Source organism: Numenius arquata, chromosome 11 (genome assembly GCF_964106895.1).
Source record: "Numenius arquata chromosome 11, bNumArq3.hap1.1, whole genome shotgun sequence".
Lineage (NCBI taxonomy): Eukaryota > Metazoa > Chordata > Aves > Charadriiformes > Scolopacidae > Numenius > Numenius arquata.
Window position 1 is genome coordinate 10,679,775 of NC_133586.1, and position 20,139 is coordinate 10,699,913.

Below are 20,139 nucleotides of genomic sequence, written 5' to 3' on the forward strand. Positions count from 1 at the left end.
GTGGCTTTCACTAAGAATAAATACACATAGATAAGGCTGTGTAAAGGCTTGTGTGTGTACAAATTAACAGAGAGAAATTGCCCAAGTAAATGGAAAACTGTCCTCTGTGGCGCCAGAACTTCTCTTGTACGTTCCAAAGGCACTAATATGACCTGCACAACACCGGCCACAGAACTGGGTGAGGAAATTTCTACAGCAAGTTCAACACTTTTTAAATAGGAAACATTTTCTAAAAGATTCAGTCAGTTTACAGTGTATCAAGAAAAAGGGAATATACCTAATATATGCATTATTTCTACATTTAATTACCTTCATTGCTAAAATTCCATACTTTTTGCTCTGAATTTGCCTAGCTTCTGATCTAGGCCTTTAGATGGGCTTATAGGGTTTTTCTGTGCTATATTACACTGTCCTTTATTATCAGAAATAATTTTGTCCCTTTTCCTCAAACAAGGTGGCAGAGGTGGTGCGTGGTAGTCTAAGAGCACCCACAAATGACCAAAATGCTTATAAACACACTCCTGGTGCTGCTGCCCCATGGAACAGGAGAGCTTGGGCTAACGCTGTTCTTCAGCCACCTTTTTCAGCAGAGCACTGAGAGCACCTGATACTGTCAATTCAACATATCTTTAACAAGGGGCCAGGAGGGTGTCCCAAAATTCTAGTCAAAGACAGACCACCCTGAATAAGAGTGTAAATAATCAAAATGGTTCTCCTCCCTGTTACCTTGAGCTGATGAATCCTTTCTCACCTGAAAAAAATTAGACTGTAGAGAAAGCCACAGCCAGATGTTCACTCTCAGGCTAAACTTATGATTTACAACAGCTCAGCACATGAATGTGTCTAACACATGCTGAGGAAAATGTGATTTTTCCACTGTTAGTTTTCCACCACTTCTGATAATTTTAGTGATATTAATCCAGTTCTTCATCTACTCTTCTTTCTCCATTGCATTAAGTCTCTTTGCAGGGTTTACGGACTGAGCAGCCTAGCACATTGACTCGGTCAGGCACATTTTCACAATAAGGAAGCAGTTAAATGGTCATGGCTCTGCTGTAGGAATGTTGGTTTAAGGCTATTAATAAGGCACATGAGGTGAATGCCTTTCAGCCAAGCCAAGCGCCCTCCACATGTGCACACCTGTTTCAGCATGATTTTAAAGAGAAATTCCTGAAAGAAACTGTTCACAGCACGCAGTCTCTAAGTCAAACTCATTTTTGCAAATACTCTAGATCTTTTAAGCTTTTTGTGCTTTACTGATGTCAGGAATATTGATACACCAACCACCAGGTAAAGCATGGTGCTTCCTAGTGAGCCATTTTTTCCTAAGAAATTATCCTTTTCTTATTAGCATCTCTGTTGTTGTCATCTACCACTTTGAGATTATTGCCTGGCTTCGAGCATCTTGATCATTCCCATCTGATCTGCTGCTGAAATGCTGTTCCTGACCCAGGCCCACTGTTCAAACACTGTCACTCACTTCTCCATGTATTCAGCCACACTGTTACATATTTAATTTAGCCTCATTTAAATCTCAGATTAACTATTCTCTCAGTCCAGTGATGTCAGTCTTGATATCTTTTATCCACGCTGTCCTGGTTTGACATTTGCATTTTCTCATTTCCTCTTAATTTTTTTCAGGAGGACAGGGAGCAGTCATTCTCCAAGTGCCTTTGTCTCTTGCCAGTGAAAGCATCTCAAGCAGGGCAATGTTTTAACTGTGTGTTGCATCGAAGTCAGACAAACTGTCCAGCATTAACAAAGCAAAGGCTGACTAGAAAAAGGTCAATAAGTGAATAAGCAAATAATGTAACAAAGGAAGCAGAAGCACCACCACCCCCAAAAAAGCAAAGTCTCCAAATCAGAAAAGACTAAATATGAAAGAGGACCTACCATTAATCTGAAGATTGTCCTTCCTGTTCACAATTCATCTGTAGCATTAACTGACAGTATTTCACTTGTACACTTACTAACAAGCCACCACTAAGATAACTATGCTTTAGCTGTAAAAAGGCAGAGCAATTAAAAGCTCATTTGACAGGCACTGCAGGCATCTGTTCACTGACAACTGTTAAGACTAATGGTCATTAGTTTAATCACTCTCATTTTTGTTCTTCTACATGATGTGTACAGTAATTCTGGACGACTGATATGGTGAAGGGGAAAGGGTTCTTACTGAGGTGAGAAAAAATAAACACAGGATCTGCTGCTGGAAAGAATGAAATAAATCCTCTGAATGAACTGGAATTGCTGAAATGTTAAGAGACACAGCTGAGCAAGTCAGACAAAATGAAAATAGAAACTGCTAATTCAGAACAGGATGCCTGCTCTAATCAGGATAGTTTCAACACTACAACTTTATCATCCATCTTCCATGATCAAAGAAATTTCATTAAGCACTTTTAAAATGATTCAGGTGATTACAGAAAGACATTCAATGAGCATGACAACAGAAAAAGATGAAGAACGGAGAACACTAAAGAACATCTGTAACTCAAAGGCAAGACATTGTCTAGTATTCAGGAATTTTAAAAAGTATGATGTCCTCTTAAATGCTCTGCATTTTCTTTTTAATTATTTTAAGCACCAACTGACTTCACTGACTGATCTCACTAATATAGCATTTTTACCCCTGCAATGGTCTATATTTCAAATCTAACCAGTAGCAAGTATAAGCGATTCAAACAGGTATCACAGAAGGGACATTGAAAAATAGACCATGTGATTATATTCCAAGTCACCCATCTCGTATTCTCACTCAAACAGCTGAAGTCGAGTGAATTGCTTCACTGTGTGTGCATTACTCTGGGAACTTGGCTACCACATCCACAATACATGATTTGCCAATACATACCACCTGCATTCTGAGGGAACGGAAGACCTTCCTGTGGAGGAATATCTTCCCATCCTGTGTGGGTGTACAGAAGCAGATGTGTACATACAACAGATAGCTCCCAGGACAGAAGAATTGAGACATGTCATAAGTCATGCATTGCTTTCCAATAATGATTATCTTTCTACAGGAAATTTCACAGAATAATTTTACTCCTTCAGAATATCTCACTGGAGTTTACAATGGCATAGCAGATGGCTAGTAAGGTAAACTGTCCCGTTTCTCTCCCTTTTCTGGCAGTTTGAAGAATCTAACTGCAGGGGTGATAACTTTTCAGCATGTACCTAGTTACCGGCATTTCACGGAATCTACCAGCAACCAAAAATTAGACACAGAACCAAACACTAAGCAGAGGCTGTAGTCAAGATACTGAAAAGCCCTCCTACGTTGACCACTACAGGAAAGGTTGTGGAGAGACTGACTCTTATTGTTGCTGCTGGAACAATTAAATCTCAATGTATTTGTCTTGCATGCAAAATGAGCAATTAGCTCCAAGTGACATAGACAAGTTTTAGAAGGCGAGTCATTCAGCCTCCCCTGCTTCAGCAAAGTGGAAAGCACCGCTATTTTTCTCAGAAGTAAGACAGCTACTAAGGAACAGCTTTTCAAAAGCAGGTTTTATATACTGAATTCTAAAAGAGCACACATAATCTTGGTTTTTCCACTTGACCTTGTCTTTTGAAAAGCTGTCATGCCTCTTGTAGGACAAGGGATTCTCCACTCACTACTTTTAAAACCAGCAAGGGCAAGGGGAAATGCAGAGTTCCCAATACATGCCTGATTTTTAGCCGACAGCACAAAATCATCTATTCTTGCATATCTAGCAGCTTCTCTTTTACTGCTACCATTTGCACATAAGGTTAAATGGAATTCTTGACAGCATAGTTTAATTTTAAAGATTTACAGAAGGGCACTATTCCTACAGAATATTTTTCAACTATTCCTGAGCACTTTTGGATGGATCTGTGGCAATAACCTCCCCTGAATTTTCTTATCCACAGTCAGCTCTTAGTTTGCCAGTACAAGCTAATGTGAGCTAGGAGGCCAACCCTAACAGTTCAATGTCTAAAGCTTTAGCATGGTTCCAGACTCTCATATGTTTGTCTTTAGCATTCTAAGACTTTTCAAAATACAGACAGAATCCAAGAACAATGGACTGTGCAAAGGCAGGGAAATAAATTCATCCACCCTTTTATTTAATTGCAGAGGATTCCTTTTGCCCTATATATCTACGACTTCTCTGACTGAAGACAACCCTGACACTAGAAACTACTGAAGCTAGAACCTACACAAACTAGTGAATTTGCAGAGTGGTATGAAAGACTGTGCTCTTCATGATTCAGTTGATCTATTCTTATCCTGCTTAATTATGCATCTCTTCACATTCTCCACTGCTTTACAAATTGTGAACAATAAGGTAGTCTCACTCTTACAGTTAAGCTGTGCTGAAGTTAACTGTGGCAGTAATCCTATTTTCATTTGCACTTTTTACAGGCCTGGCTTCCTCTGCACTCTATATAGAGTAAAATGTTATTATATGAAGCCTAAACAGCATCCATTTCAAATAACAAGACACAAATATAAATCTTAACCTGTGTATTTCTCTACAAGTTTGGCTGTACTTGGAATTATCAGTCCAGAACATCTCTATTTCAGAGCCCAGTCCTTTTTGCCAAGAGAGATGTTCTTTTATCCTGATTATAGTGAAAAAAGCCAACTTGCTGGCCTGACTTAAGCTGTAATTATTCTTTGCCTTTATACAAGCTTTTTATAGTTCCTGGTAGAAAGGCTGAAGGGAATCCTACACATCCACGCAAGGTCTGAAATTTGTTGCCCTCTTGTAGAAAACCATCCAAAAAAGACTGAATGAGATTTATCCTTTCCCTGTGTGCTTTTTCCTCCATACTGTTAAGATGATGCATGCAGCGATTTCCCTAGTTTTGTGTTACCAGCTTTAATAACAGAGGAAGGGTCTGACTGCAAATTATTCTATAAAAAATGCAACCAACTTCTCAAAAAAAGACTGATTAACTACTTAAATAAAATCCTCAAAGAAGCAACTACACACTTTAAAAGGAAGTTTGGGACAATAATAAAATCTCCAAGTCACAATGCCTATGCCAAGAACATTTAATATGGTCTCTGAATTTCAAAGTAAGCCAAAACTATTCATTCCTGCCTTTACAAACACAGAATCATTCCAAATTGCCTAAAAGCCATGAGGATCCAAACCAATCACCAGCATTTCACAGATTAATCAAATGCCTCGTGCAGCCTGGGAGTAGGTAGGGTTGTGCTGCCCTCCTGGTTTTGCTCCTTCAGCTTCAAGCCAAAACCTGATACCTATTCTAAATCAATGTGCTCTGTACTACTGCTTCCGGGGGGCTGGGGGCTGAAGACAGGTAGAAAAGAGAGCACCTTTCTCCCAGTTCTTCACAAGGTATAAAAATTTCATTAAAAATTTCCAGTAATCTAACAGGAAACCTTGCAGTTAAATCCTCAAGTCTACTGTAACTCTTCCTCATGTATATGAAAAATAGCTAATTTGTGCTATTTTCAGAATAATATCCAAGGAACAAAGGAAGTTATATACAGCACATTTTAAACAAAGTCAAAATACAAAAACCAAATTCAACTTCAGTTGGGAAATGTTTTAAAGAAATCGAAGTTAATAGAATAAGCCCTTCTCTGCAAATCTCTTCTTATAATTTCCTTTAGTTAAAGATAACAACATATTGGATTTAAGCCTGTACATAACATATCAAATGCTTTTTTTTTTTTTTACAGAGAATCTATTCATAGCATCTTGTACTTGCAACATATGCAGCAAATTATACTATTAAATACTTAATCCTAATAAAGCTTAAATTTCACCCCTAACAATAAAGCTTGCACAAATCTTGCTATATTTGAAATAGGATTCTAGAAATAACCAATGAAAGTCATAGGTAGTTATTATGATAATTAATAATTGAACATTTGAGATGTAAAATCAGCTGTTTACATTGAAATGTTCTGAATAAGTACTAAGAATAATTATGAATCTTTTTTTTTTTCAATTGGTAAAGGTTGACCTTTTTTTTTTCTTTATAAGATATAGGAAAATAACAGATAGGTGGGAGCCCTGTGAGTCAGTTTACAAGTCTCTGAAAAATGTGAGCTCTTACGTGCCCTCCGTAGCAGCCATGAATGGACTGATGCCACAGAGAGGCCTTTGCAACTGCAGTGCCTTGCAGAAAAGCTGAGAACCACACCAACCCTCACGCAAATCCATAGAAAGAGGAAAAAGAACTCCTGCAACAGCCCATATGAACAGCACAGGCTGCTTGGACAGCCCTCTGAAAAGAGGAAGGGATGTAGATGAGCTGTACCAGCATTTTAAAAGCTGAACAGAACTTATCAAGCATCAATGAACAGAACTTAAGTATCAACGCAAATGCCTCCAGAAAGAGTAAAGCAGCTTCTGAAAGCAAGATCCACTAGAATCAAGCATGTCCACACCAATCTAAATTTTTCAATTCAAGCAATCCATATATAATGTATGACCTATCTAATGTTCATTATGCAGCTCTGAATAGGATTTTCTTCTACTTTCTTAAAAGAACTAATTCCAACACAAAAGATAGATCAGGAAAGCAGGCCCCCATTTATGAGACCAATCATGCCACTGCAAGCCCAGCTCGAGCAGGTATTCAGCCTAGCGAGCTGCATCACCCTTCAACATGAACCATCATTACTCATTTTTCTTGACCCATGTTCTCATTTAGTAGTGCAAAAAGCTTTCTCAACTAAAAATAACAGCAGGGTAAATAACTGTGTATTGCTTTTTTACAGCAGCCCTGTAACTTATACTCAGAGAAGAGTCCATCAGGAGCCCGCAGATATTTAGCGATTAATTCAGCATAAAGCTCCAAGAATTTGGGTTCTTCATCACAAGGACAGATTAATGGAACTGGACCTGCCTTGTATCACTTGAGGAATCACATTATTATAAAAATTATTAAACCATTTAAATAGCATGGAATAATTTCATGAAGGCGTTCAGAGTGGTCTGATTTTGAGAAGAGCTGGGGAAGAACTAGCAGGTGCAAGGATGTTGTACCAGGAAACTCTTCTCTCAGGAGACTAGACAGAGTTGATGACATGGGAAACTTGGGTTGCCAACTTTCTATAGAGTATATAACCCTGAAACTCTGGGAAAATTAGTTGGATTATGAAGGTTGAAGAGAGAGGCCAGACCATTACTGAAAGATAATCTAATTGAATTTTGCCAATTTTATCTGGATGATTAGTCTCAAGATGAAGGCTAGAGCCACTTTTTCATAGCAGCTAGTCTGGTTTCTTCACTTCTCAGCTCTCTTCTTCCACAGACCCATCTGGAGCTAAGAAAGTGCATAAAATTCTCCACAAAGGATTGGGTTTGTGCAGCTAACTATGCTTTCTCCGCATTTAATACAGCTTTTCTTGAGGAGCTCCTCAGAACTCAGTAGCCTTACTCTCAGAGTAAGGCATTCTTGAACAGAGTAAGACAACGTTGAGTGTTAACAGTGGAACCTAAAGGCTGGCTTTGACTATTCCGATCCAGACACGCACATTACTGGTTAATGTTTGCATAATTCATTCACATTTTGTGCCAGAGGAATCTCTTACTTCATGAGTTAAATTTTATTCATAGCTGAAGTCTACATTCAAAATAAGACTGGGCTATTATGGAGGCAAAGACTTATAAAAATCGAAAACTCCCTTTGAAACACATGCTTTCCAGTAAAAGCAGCTAGCAAAATGCAAAACACGGTCAACATTCCAACACCATGATGTCAATTTTCATATGCACAGACAAAATGCTACACGTAGAAATCAACTCTCTCTTCCTTATTTATGGTGTGCTTGTGTTTCCCTCTATTTTCATTAGCAGAACTGTACCATGCAGTGGAGAGTGCAGCCCCTTAAAAGGTTCAAAGGAATCTTCTGAATATGGTATATCTGGCAAACAGTCACATTGATTTTTAAAAAGTGAATTTCCATGTTCTGCTTCAGTTCTCCTGAAAAATAGTGTACATGCTTTAAGGACTGTTTTTGATGTTTCCCTCTGCAGTAGTTCAGAGAAATTCCTGCCAACAGGGATGGTCTGGAACACCTGATAAAACGGTCTTCCATGACACACAATAAAAATAGTGACATGTAAAAAATGGAAATCTCTTCAAATTTTGCAAGGTTTATAAAAAAGATAATTTGCCTGTTGCTTATTATATCTGCTTTTTTTTCCAGAGGGATAAATACAATCAATTTTCAAGAAAACTAACAGCTGCAGACACAGCTTTAAATGCCATCTCTCCTTAGCAGTCCCACAAAGAGATGAAATGATTCACACCACACAAGAGGAAATATGATAACCAAATAGTTAGCACTAATGAAATTCAGCCTCAGTTTGCTTCCTATGGGCAGGTCTTACTCAGGAAAAACTCCCACTGATGTCTCCAGCAAAGTGCCTGCAGACTTCACTGGCACTGTTAGTCAAGTGCAGAATGTTGTACTGTTGAAGCGGAAAGCCTGAATTATACAAAATAAGCTCTCACTTGTGGCACAGTAACCTAATGAAGTCCACAGGGCTCCCCAGCCTGGATCTTTTTCAGTGCTGAGGTTTTATAGTGTCTAAGCTGAATCCTCATACTACCACTGATTCAATGTGAACTTTTGGCAGACAACAAATGACAGGACACTCCTATAGTACAGTTGAAGAGGACAAGGTCTTTTCTTCAGTGTTCTCAAGGACTGGCCTTAACATTTGAAATAACAAAAAGGTCTACAATTCCTACATTTTCCCCATTTCTAAATAGTGGCTTCTATGTGACATATGACAGATGGCATACAGAGGTCTAGATTCAGCAAGAAAAATAAGCAATTATAAACAAATACATCATTGGTGTTTGCTAAGAACATAATTCAAACAAGTTCAAAAGATCAGAACAAGACACACATGTTCTGTTATCCCAGCTAAGGCCCTTCTCAAGATGGTTATCTACAGGAAGAAATTTTCTCCAAGAAAATATTAGTGTTCCCAGTACATCTCTGTTGCCCTTGGAGAAACTGTGCAAGTTTTTAAAAAAAATTAAAATTCAGCTCACAAATAAAAATTAAAAATATACAGAAACTTTTCCTTTTCAAAGTAACATTGCTATTTCAGACTAGGTAAAGATTTAAAAGGTTGCAAGTTAAGAACAGGTGATGCTAACAGGATATTTGAAAGGCCCATGAGACTTGCAACATTAAGTCAAATGCATTTGCCTACTGATCTAATTGCTGACTAATTTTCAAATCTATTCCCACTGGATAAGTAATGGCATTTTAAGCCCAGCTCCTGGCATTAAAAATACATTTATAGTTTCCTCTTAGCAGAAGATAAACAGTTGCATGGTAAAACTCCATACATTAAGATGGCATTCTCTAAGTTTTCTTATAGTTTTAACCAACCTATTGTGTTCTAAAATTAACTGAAAGAGGTAGGAAGAGGAAATGGGAAAAGCATTTGGGTGCACAGTTTCATACTGGGGTGAAGGCAAGTGCTCACTCATGCAGGAAAAATGTCTGGAATATTTGTGTCTTACAAAGGACTGACCACATAATGAAAGTGGAATTTAAGCCAAGCCTTATTTAGTAAAATCTCAGAAGCCATTTCTCTATTTATCTTGCTCAAGGAAATACTCGTGTTTGTTTAAAAACAAGAAATGACTCCAGCAACTAAGCAAGATGACCCAAATTTCCTTGAATACTTTAAAAATTCCAAAACTTTTAAGTTTGAAAATGCTCCAGAAACATAATGAAAATGTTTGTAAAGAAAAAAATTAATAACAACATTGTAAAAATAAAAAATATTCCAGGCAGACACAAAGAATCGCAGAATGTAGGCACCTATGTACATTTTGATAAAGTTCTTATGCACCCAGGACATACACCTGGACTTTGGAGAATATATTTCTTTAATGTTAGTTTTTAAATTATCAGTCATAAGTGACAGCATGTGTAGGATTGGTTCTGACTTCTAGTTCAATGATGCTCAAGTGTAGCTCAAGGAACATGTAAATGACATAAGAACAACTGAAGTCATTGAGACCAAGGATCCATCTAGTTCATCAGCTTCCAACAGTAGCCACAACTGGACACTCAAAGAGCATGCCCGGAGCAAGTATGTACAATACTTTCTTGGAATACTTTCCTGAACTCACCTACTTTTCTTAGCCTGCTGTGGTTTGTCTATGTAGTAGTACTTACTGGATCTTCCCAGTACTCGTCCTGTCTCCCCTGAAATCCATGTAACCTTCCACTAAAAAAAAAAAAAGAAACAAAACCAAACCCAAGCCTATGGCAAGGAATGCCAAAGATCATTACATGGAGGACAACCACCTTTCATCGTTTTGAGTCTGTGTTCTAGTAGTTTTATTTAATGGAAGAAACAAGGTACCAGCTAATCCCTGTCTAGTCTTTCCACCCCATTCATAGAGGGATCAGAACTGTATACAGTACGCAAGTGTGGGCAAACCAGGAACTCACACAGTGAAAGGATGATACTCTTTGCTTTTACACCTTTCCTTCATAGCATTTCCTACCATTCAATTTGCACTATTAACAGCTGCCAAGCTCTGAGATGGCTGTACCATGAAAAGACTTACCTGAGAATCACCAGTCTAGGTGAAGAGTGTAATTGTTAGTTACATAAAGCACCTTATATTCATATAAAGAAACTTATAAAATCAGGCCACAGAGGCTGTTCAAGCATTCTTATCAGCTAGCGGCATTAGCAAAATCCCTACGTAGTTTACAGCATACACAACACATTTCTCCAGTGATAGATGTATTCCCTCTTCTGCTTTCTAACAAAAGTGTTGATGAGATCAGCTGAAAGAGTCAGTAATATGTTGGATGTACCTGGCAGTTTCCAACTAGAACATCATCTACCAAGCAGGCAATACTCAAGACACTAATAAGCTATTGGTTTTTTTCAGCCAACATCCATGTTAGTTAACCAGGGAACAGTTTAAAACTACTTGGAGACTGAAGAAAACAAAACATCAAATGAATAATGACACTTTGAAAACATCTAATAAAAAGAGACTCAAGAGAGGAAGCCAAATTATATTTTAGGATATTTCATTTGTTATACATCCAGAGAGAGCACTGAGCTTCTTTAGCCTTCTACTTCCACACCACTGCTACACCAACAAGAGGCTGCAGTAGCTGGGAAGGCAAGGAAAACTCCCATCAGAAGAGGAGAATCTGAATGTGTTGGAACCAGTACTTGCATTGTCCTCTCACATCTCCCCATGCCAGTAGATGGCCTGGAGCAGTGACAAATACAAGCAGGGAAACTGCAACAAATTGGGGGGGGGAATTTTTTTGGAGCTAGTTAATTTCTTGCTGAATCAGCCAGCTGGGAATAAAGCCAGTTTCTGCAGCCTTCTCAGAGCTTCTGCAAGGTGCAGGCCAGAAAACATTTATTACCAAACAGAGCTTGAGAAAACAAAATCCCTTACTCTTTGCATTCTGTGGCAGCACAGGCGTGCCCATGTCATCTTATTTCTATGATACTAAAAGGCAATAGATCAGGCAGCTAAAACTCTCTTTACCTCTGCATTTACTATAGAGTGAGCCTCTATAGGTCCTTATAGGTCCTTTCACATATACAATTTATAAATGATACCCGTTCTGCTTGCATGCACTGACAAGACATTGTATCCTATAAATTTTAAGCAGCTTTGATTTTTGGCAGAGCACCTGATGACAGAAAAAACATTACATAAATGCAGAAATACATGTTTCCACATATAAACAAATGCTCCACTTATTTAATGCTACAAAACAGCATCATTAACCAGTTGGAACCTTCCACCATGACACAAATGACAACAGTTAGCATACAAAAACAGTCTAGTAATTGCAATCGTAAATGCGTTTTTAATATTGTTTCACAATTTAGTGGAGCTGACTTGCATTCACTGTGTTTCTAGTGGATCCAGAAGCATGACAAACTGACAATTCTTGGAAACCACATTTCTCAAAACAGACTGAGAATACTGTTCTCATTTTCTCTCCATAATGATGTTAAATCTAATAAATATAAAATTAGAAACAGAAAAAACATTGTTCCTAAACAATTTATGTAATATGCTGTCTGGAAGGGATATATTAGGCCAAGTTTTCAAAAACTGCCCTCCCTTTATAAACACTGATGCTTCTACTTGCGCTTCTCAACTATTATCAAATATCTATACACCCAGGTACTAGAATTTACACACCAGGAACCTATGCTTTCAAAAGAGTTTTAAGGGTGAAAGTTTTGGTTTAATGCATTAAATATGATGACACATCCTTAGTCAGACTTTTGGAAGTGCCTAAGGCACCTGACGCCTGGTTTTCATTGGATTAATTGAAATTTACCTTGTTACTTGTTTCAAAAAAATCCATCTAAGCACATACCAATACAGTTAAGTACTTATTGGTTTTTGAGTTTAACTTATGTCTCAAGTCTTACTGAAAGTCATCAAAACAGAGGGTCCACATAACACAGGCCCATCTGAAAAAGCTGCTATACCTGCATTAAGTTTAGCATCCTTGCAGAGCTGTCGGTCATCAAAAAGGGAGTTTGTAGAACTGTACTTCCTCCTAGAAATTGGAGCGAGGCCATTTTGAAAATAAGACCCTTAAATTCAAAAGCACTTGTCAGTCTACATACTTCAGCTAACATCAAGAAAAGGTGTCTTATGGGAAAAAGTTAGATAACATGCTTTCAAAACCTGAAGGCATTATTTATCAGTGACAAGAAAGTGAGTGTAGAGGGCATATCAGAACTGCAGTGCTATACAGTTCCTATGCGGGTCTTGGTTGTCTGTCCAGAGTTGCCATGACTATATCCAATGTCCCGTCTGGAATGCTGTGCTCACAAGCAAACTGTACTTCAAAAACAAACCCACTCTTTCACCATGCACAAACTATCTCTGTTTTACAGAGATTTTGCATAATAAGAACTACACTGGAATTGTTCAAGTAAGACTGTGTTGGACTTTACGCAGCCACAAGACTTTATCATAAGTATTATCAACTATATAAAAACTTAAGACCAGACTGACTTAACAGGAAAGTACAACATTTGCACAGTATGATATAACTCATGCCCAAAGATTTCTTGCATAGCCTTACAACATAAGCAAGTATAGAGGCACAATTATCAATCTGCTTCCACTATCATTGAAATTAATATATTTTACTGCTTCATCACAAGCCTCATTATATTTGGTGTTAAACCCCAGCTGCTGGGGCTTTTTCAGGTGAACATGGAGAACTATTTTAAGAAAAGCTTCAAGCCCAAAAATTTCAGATAAAGACATAAATATGTGAACCCTACAGGTGTTAGAAGTTAAAGCAAATAAAAAGGACTCATTTTAAAATACAAATACTTTTGAAGCAAACCTCATTATTTTGGATGGCCAAATCAGGATTTCTGGACAAACGGTAAAAGGGCTTTAATATCAGAACCATCAATCACATGCATTTTGTGTGACAAAGGCAGGAATGGAATTTGGTTTCCTGTGCGAAACTGCCACCTCAGTGCCATTTATGCCCCGATTTGGTAAGGAATGTGAAGGATTCAGCTGCACCAAGTAGACCTGAATGAATGAATAATTATCAATATCTACTAAAACCAATGATTATCCTAGAGCTATTCTTTTATTTCTTTGCTACTTTTTAAAGAGGAAATAGAAGCCACTAGCTGTTATGAGAGATTATTTCTACACTGGAAGCTTCTGTGAAAGTGTTTGATTCCTGGATACCTCGTTTTGGAACCAGCAATTTGCAGCTGGTTCTACACACAACTGATTTGAGAATCTCTGCCCAAGTTCTAGTGTAACCTCAATAAAAGTTATCACAGTGAGCACTGCTACCCATGTCTGAAGGTGTAGATACAGAATTTGAAATCTACCTTTGCTGTGCTGGAATGAATGGGTTTGGATTATGCTTGAACTGATTTTCCTGAATTGTATCACTGCAAGCATCACTCATAATACCTACAATAAAAATATTTACTGAGAAAATGAAAACAAATAAATGAGATAGTAAAAGGATCCCTTCACTGATATCATCTGTACTTTTGGTCATCTCCCATAGCTGAATTAAATTTTTTATGAGTACATTTTAAAAAATAAGTATTCACACATAGTTTATGTCTCAAGTCACAAGACAGATTCATCACAACTTTTCTGGCAATTCAACTCTCTTCAATTGTAAATTGGGGGTAACAGCAGTTCAGATCCTATGAGTGCTGGCTGAGCGATCATTATTAGTCATAAATTCAAAGCAAGTTTAGAAACTTACATAAGTTTTCTGGTAATGCTGTTACTGAGTTACAACCTTGTCAATAACAATGAATATTTTAAGTCAGAACACTTCTACAGAGTCTCAAAAGTGTTATTTGTCTGTAGTAGAGGCATTTCTATCTTCAAACTTAAGAATAAAACCACAGGCTTATGTAGGCTGATGGCAAAACTCCAGATCAGTGCAGAATTGCAACCTGCCTACAAAAAAGCAAAACTGCTTCAGATTTAACTCTGGACTTGCAAATCTCATCCTCATTTTTGATTAAAGTTACTGGAGATTTAAGAATCCTTACTGTTGTATGGCATGTAAATCATAATGTGTTTTCTGACCATCGGTGTGCAATACATTTAGTGACTGTAAAACAATATTCCAAAGGTTTTCCACAAAGATGGTCTCCCAGCCCACTATGTCATATAATGGACATCAGATTTTTGGCCTTGCAAAACTCAACCTTAAAAGCATTTATTATGTTGGTAGTTTTTGGCATATTGGTTATGGCAGAATCATTTTGAATAAGATAATGTTTTCAGCATGTATTTCCTTTATATCCAAAATATCACAGATAGTTAGAAAAAAAACATAATGCAGGCAGAGATTGCAGTAACATAAATCATGGGAGCAACCAACAGTTTATTCAATGAAGATGTGACCTATGAAACTTTCCCTTCCACAGAAACCCAGAGCTAATGCTTCTTAAATATCCAGACACAGTGTCTTTGCCGTTATTCCCTTCCTAGACGTTAGCAACCCCATGGTCTTTGGAGGCAAAACGGACTGACTTGTAGAGGGTTTAATGTGGACTGCAGAAGCGTAAGAAAATATCAGCGTATTCCTGATTTGTAAACAACATACCAGAGAATAAATCTAAAATGAATCCATGTGTAAAATTCTTGACAACGTATTTGTCTGTATGAATCTGCTAGCCATCATTTCTTGCTCCCATTAACCCACTAGTAAGTATATGCATATATACAGTCTATTATTGTATATGCAGTATATGCATATTACAGTCTTACATGCATTTCATAACAAATATAAGTGCATCTAGTTGAATGGTGCAATAAAAAGTTATCACAAGCTTTCAAAAGAGTTGGTTACCAGGCTGAACATGCTGCCTTTTCAATTGCCAATATGGAGCCATAAGTACTCAAGAGATCACTTAAAAACCAGCAAAATCAGATTTGGATACTTCTATTTTGTTTATTAGCTTAACCAGCTCCAAAAATCTGTAGTATTGATAGCTCACCTGCTACCATGTGAGAAAAATGAAGAGTCTTTTACGTCATATTTAGCAACATAACACAAGTTACATTCAAGGCCAAGGATATAGTTAGTGTTCACAAATACATATAGTCTGTGGAATACAGTAACTTCCTTGGATAGATTCATCATTTATTTAGAAGCAAGAAATTATTCCATGTTGCTGCTACCATTTGGTGGTGGGGGGGATGTTTGTTTTTTAAGAAAAAAACCACAACAAACATACAGACATTATTTTCTTGGATTACCATTGGCTCTAGACTAATACAGTTCTATTAATTTAATTTATACTGGCACATAACAGAAAAAGTAGGCTCTATGTCACACAGCCAAGGCACGCCTGTAAGTGATCTCCTCCTGAATCATTTATGCCACTGCTCTTGGTCAGAGAACATTTTTAATGAACAGAGAGCTCAGCAATGCTTAGTGGAGCAGTAAACTATTCATTGGGTTATCCTATGAAATATAACTTACCCATCTAGTTTAGTGACCAAAGGACTAAATGTTGTCAAGCTTGAGACACTGCACATCTGTTAAGGGCAGAGTTCAGTTTGGAGCCCAGCTAAACACCGTGCTGTGCTTGTTACCATGCTAGGAAGAATCCGAAAGGGCTCCTCTAACCAAAGTTAACTTCCCTTTCTTCTCAGTAACAGCTACCTCTTTTTCACAACTTCTCATGTTAAAGTTTTCTTTGCGTTACATTCATACCACATTTCCACCACATTCTTTTAAAATGGTCATTATTTTATTCTGTACCTGCCTCAAGCAGGATGAAATTAATCAACTGCACATAAGTGACATGACATAGACTTGTGACCTTGCCCAGCATCCAATTGTTTCTAATTGATTAGCTCCAGACATAAGCACTTTAATAGCCAAAAACAACACAAGTGGAAGCTATGGTACAATATTAGGGTGGGATGACTGTGTGTGGTCCATATAGTATGGCCCCAAGCAACCAATTAAAGAATTAATGGTTATTGGATACCAAAAATGTTATGTTAAATAATATAAAATATCTTTAATGTGCCTAAAATTGTGATAAAACACCTAAAACTTAGGAGCAGAAGGGTGTCCTACAAGATCGGGGTTTAAGCGCTAACGACTCAAATATGCCAAATAGATTAGAATATTTTAAAGCACAATCAAGACCAAAAAAATTGACCTGGATTGAAATGTTCATAAAGCTACTCACAATAGCCTATTGATTACTACAATGTGTTTGGGTTGTTTTTGTTATAAAGAGACAAGTGAAGCTATGCCAAACCATTCGTGGAGAAGAGGAAACTATGCCACTACTGGTTCCAGTTCTACAATAAGAAAAATATGAAAGAAAAAACATACATGAAAAATATTGTAAAAGAAAAAATGGTCTCTTCATAACCAAAAGGCCAAAACACGAAGTTGACATTTCCCTTCTCTGAACTTCTATTCTCATCTTGAACAGAACTATTAAGTGAACTTTACATACTACTTTCTGAGTGTTTTATAGGGCCAGTTATTACAGCATCACTCAACTGCTTGCACACAAAAATACAAGCTAAACAGGCACAGCAAATCAGTAACATTTTTGTTCCTGCCTAAGAAATATGCAAACAAAAAGCAGAAGATCTCACTGCTGCCCTATTTACTTGGACATGCACCAAATGCACTGCGCTTTACTGCACAGTCAATAAAAATAACAACCTTTTCTTTACTGGCGAGTCCTCTATTCTCTACTTCTCTACTAGCTGTAACCATAACAGATACTGGAGGTGATCATCAACAGGTAGCTGCCAAATGACTCGCAGCACACAGTGCACTCAGCAGTGCTACTGAGGGTGGGTTACTACCTTAAACCTCAAAGATCACCCTAAATCATAGCTTACTCAGCTGTCTAGTAGAGTCTCCTCAGTTCTTCATACTCATTTTGAATTTACTTTTGCCTGCTGTATTATCCTTCGATTCAAAATTCTTCAGGATGTTTATTTATATAATGCCCAGCACGCCAGGCTTCAGTTTGAAACCACCATTTCTCAGCATCGCCATAGTAGGATCATAGAATTGTCTATGTTGGAAGGACCTTTCAGATCATCGAGTCCAACCATCAACCTAACACTGGCAAAACCACCACTAGATCATGTCCCTAAGAACCACATCTACCCATCTCACAAACAGTATGCAACAGTATTAGAGTAAACAGCATCACTGATTTTATTTAAAACCAAGATTTTACTTTTTTTGTCAAAAACTACTACAATACTTCAAAAAATGATCCTATTTATTTTAAAAAAATATATATTCTTCAGTGTATTTAGCTCTGCTTTTTGAAGGATTTCTGAATTTGGGTGTATTTAAGACTGAAGAATCCTTGAAACGTTCTGTGCTGTGGGAACTATCAGTATAGAGAATGACATACTATAACAACATCTCTGCTGCATGCCAGCACACCATATTTCTTGAAATACTCACTTCTTGGAACCGATTAGGCTCATGTGTCAGGCAATAGATCAGTTGGCAGCTATGGTTTTCCTGCATGGTTCCTCTATTCATTGAACACTTGAAGCAAAGACCTTTTTGGACCACCTTCCCCCCGACACTGACTTCCAAGTGCTTTAGATTTTTCTACCCAGGTATTTATATAACCCTTGTCACTCACAGTACCTTAACATTTATCAGGTGCTAAACCTCCTGGGAGCAAAGAGCAGCTGTGTTGCCTAGAAAGACCCATGGCACTACACATCTGGCAAGATCTCCTTTTAGTCTCCATATAGTGAAGTCAGGTAGACTATTACTAGGAAGAGAGAGAATATTAATATCCCACATGGATGTCTTTGAATTTCAGTTTAGTGAAAGGAAAACCTTCTCATTGGGAGCCTTTTATTTACAGTGCAGTTCCTTCAGCAGTTTTTTGTTTAAAAAACAGTAATTCCAAGTGTGCAGCAAGATCATCTGATAAAGGACCAGGCATGGCAATAGCAACAAGTTAATTACCTACCTGTAGGTGAGCATAGATAGCAATAGCAAGCCAAGTGATCTCCCAGAAGAGCCCTGTGGCTTTAGGGCTGGCCATCCTCCTGCCTTGGGGCTCTGCTGAGAGAAATTGTTTCAAGTTACAAACAAAATCAAGTGGGCTCTGCCAGAATTTCAATGACTAAAGCAAACCGGGCAAAAGCATGGAACCAGCCTTTGGAAGAAATGCAATGCAAACACTGGAGTTCTGTGCTGGCCAGAGCAGCAGACGCGCAGTGCATGCCATGAGCACAGCCTGCAGGGTGAAGTAGTTCCAATTAAGGAACAGAAAGGGGGGAAAATGAAAGGTTTGGGGAAGCTGGCAGTAGTGAGCAAGTTTGATTATCTCCTGAACATTGGTCAGTTTATCAAATTGGGAATGCCTCCCAACTTGATCTCAGGAAGGCAAAATCCAAGGAGCACGGGATTTCTGATGTACTGCTCCAGCACTTTCACCCAAAGCCAAGCGCCCAGCCCTGAGAATTCAGCAGTCATTTGCACTGTCTTTGAAAGCTCTGACCATAACAGCTCAGAGACTAAGTGATCAGGGCAGAAAAAAAAAAAATAAAAAAAAAAATCCATCAATTTCGCAGTCATCACCATTACAGGGCCAACACGAAACTGTCAGTCACTTTCACTAAAAACTTCAATTTAAAATTGTCAACAAGAAAAATAAACATGCAATAATTGCTGCTGATTCTGTTAATTCATACGCATCCTAATGCATCTTTTTGCCTCAGACTATTCATTACCACAGTGATCTCAAAATAGTACAAGTTCCATGCACCCGTAATACACATGCATACAAACACGACCAGCTCTCCCTCCCCTCCTCCCAGCCACCACCCCGCTATTTTGCAAAGCCCCACAGTGAATGCAAATCTCCCCTTCAAAAAAAGTACTCCTTTCTACAAGGTCGGATATCCCAAAGGAAAATCATCTATCCAAACAACTCTTGCACCTGTCAACTAAACGTAATAAAGATTCCTTACAGAAATAAGTGTTTTATTCCCTCCCTCAAAAAAACACAAATATTTAGACAGTTCCTCTCCCTCCCAAAACTTTTAGCACTCCTAGATGCTTTTGTCATTCAGAAGTTTCAATCAGCTATGGCAATATGAGAAAGAAGGTTTATATTTTTTTCCCCTCGCCAGGCATTGCTGAGAGCCCACAACGGCCAAAACACACCCGATTCCGGTACTTCACAGGTGTCCGTGCCTGGGCTCTAACAAGCAACCCGCGCCGCTTCGCCCTCCCGGACGACCCTCGCCCAGCATCACGGCCGCCCCCCGCTTACGCTGAACCCGACCGGCCCCTCTGGGGGAGCCACCCGCAGTTCCCGGCCCGCTCGGGGAAGCGGGTCGGGGAGTCTGCCGCAGGGCTCTCCTCCCCCGAGCTCACCCACCTGGTGCGGCGCCCGGCTCGGCGGGGAGCTCTCAGCGGGGCTGGGGCCGGGAGGGAGGAAGGGAGCGGGTCCGGCTCCGCCGGCGCCTCCTTCCCGCTCGCAGGGCAGGGGAGAGCCTTGCCTGTCACGGCACCGGGGATACAGCATCCTGCATCACGAGCGGCGGCCCCTCCCTCACGCCAGGCTCCAGCCCACCGCCGCACGTTAGCCAAGGTCCTAGAGG

General features: G+C 38.8%; 1 protein-coding gene across 1 annotated transcript in view; it reads right to left on the reverse strand.

Annotated features, from left to right (window-relative positions):
- The window catches only part of ADAMTSL3 (ADAMTS like 3), a 189,368-nt gene that overhangs the window by 168,824 nt on the left and 405 nt on the right, over positions 1–20,139 (reverse strand). The window contains exon 2 of the mRNA XM_074155696.1: positions 18,498–18,589. Coding sequence (XP_074011797.1) covers positions 18,498–18,589 — 92 coding nt within the window. The remainder of the gene's footprint in view (positions 1–18,497; positions 18,590–20,139) is intronic.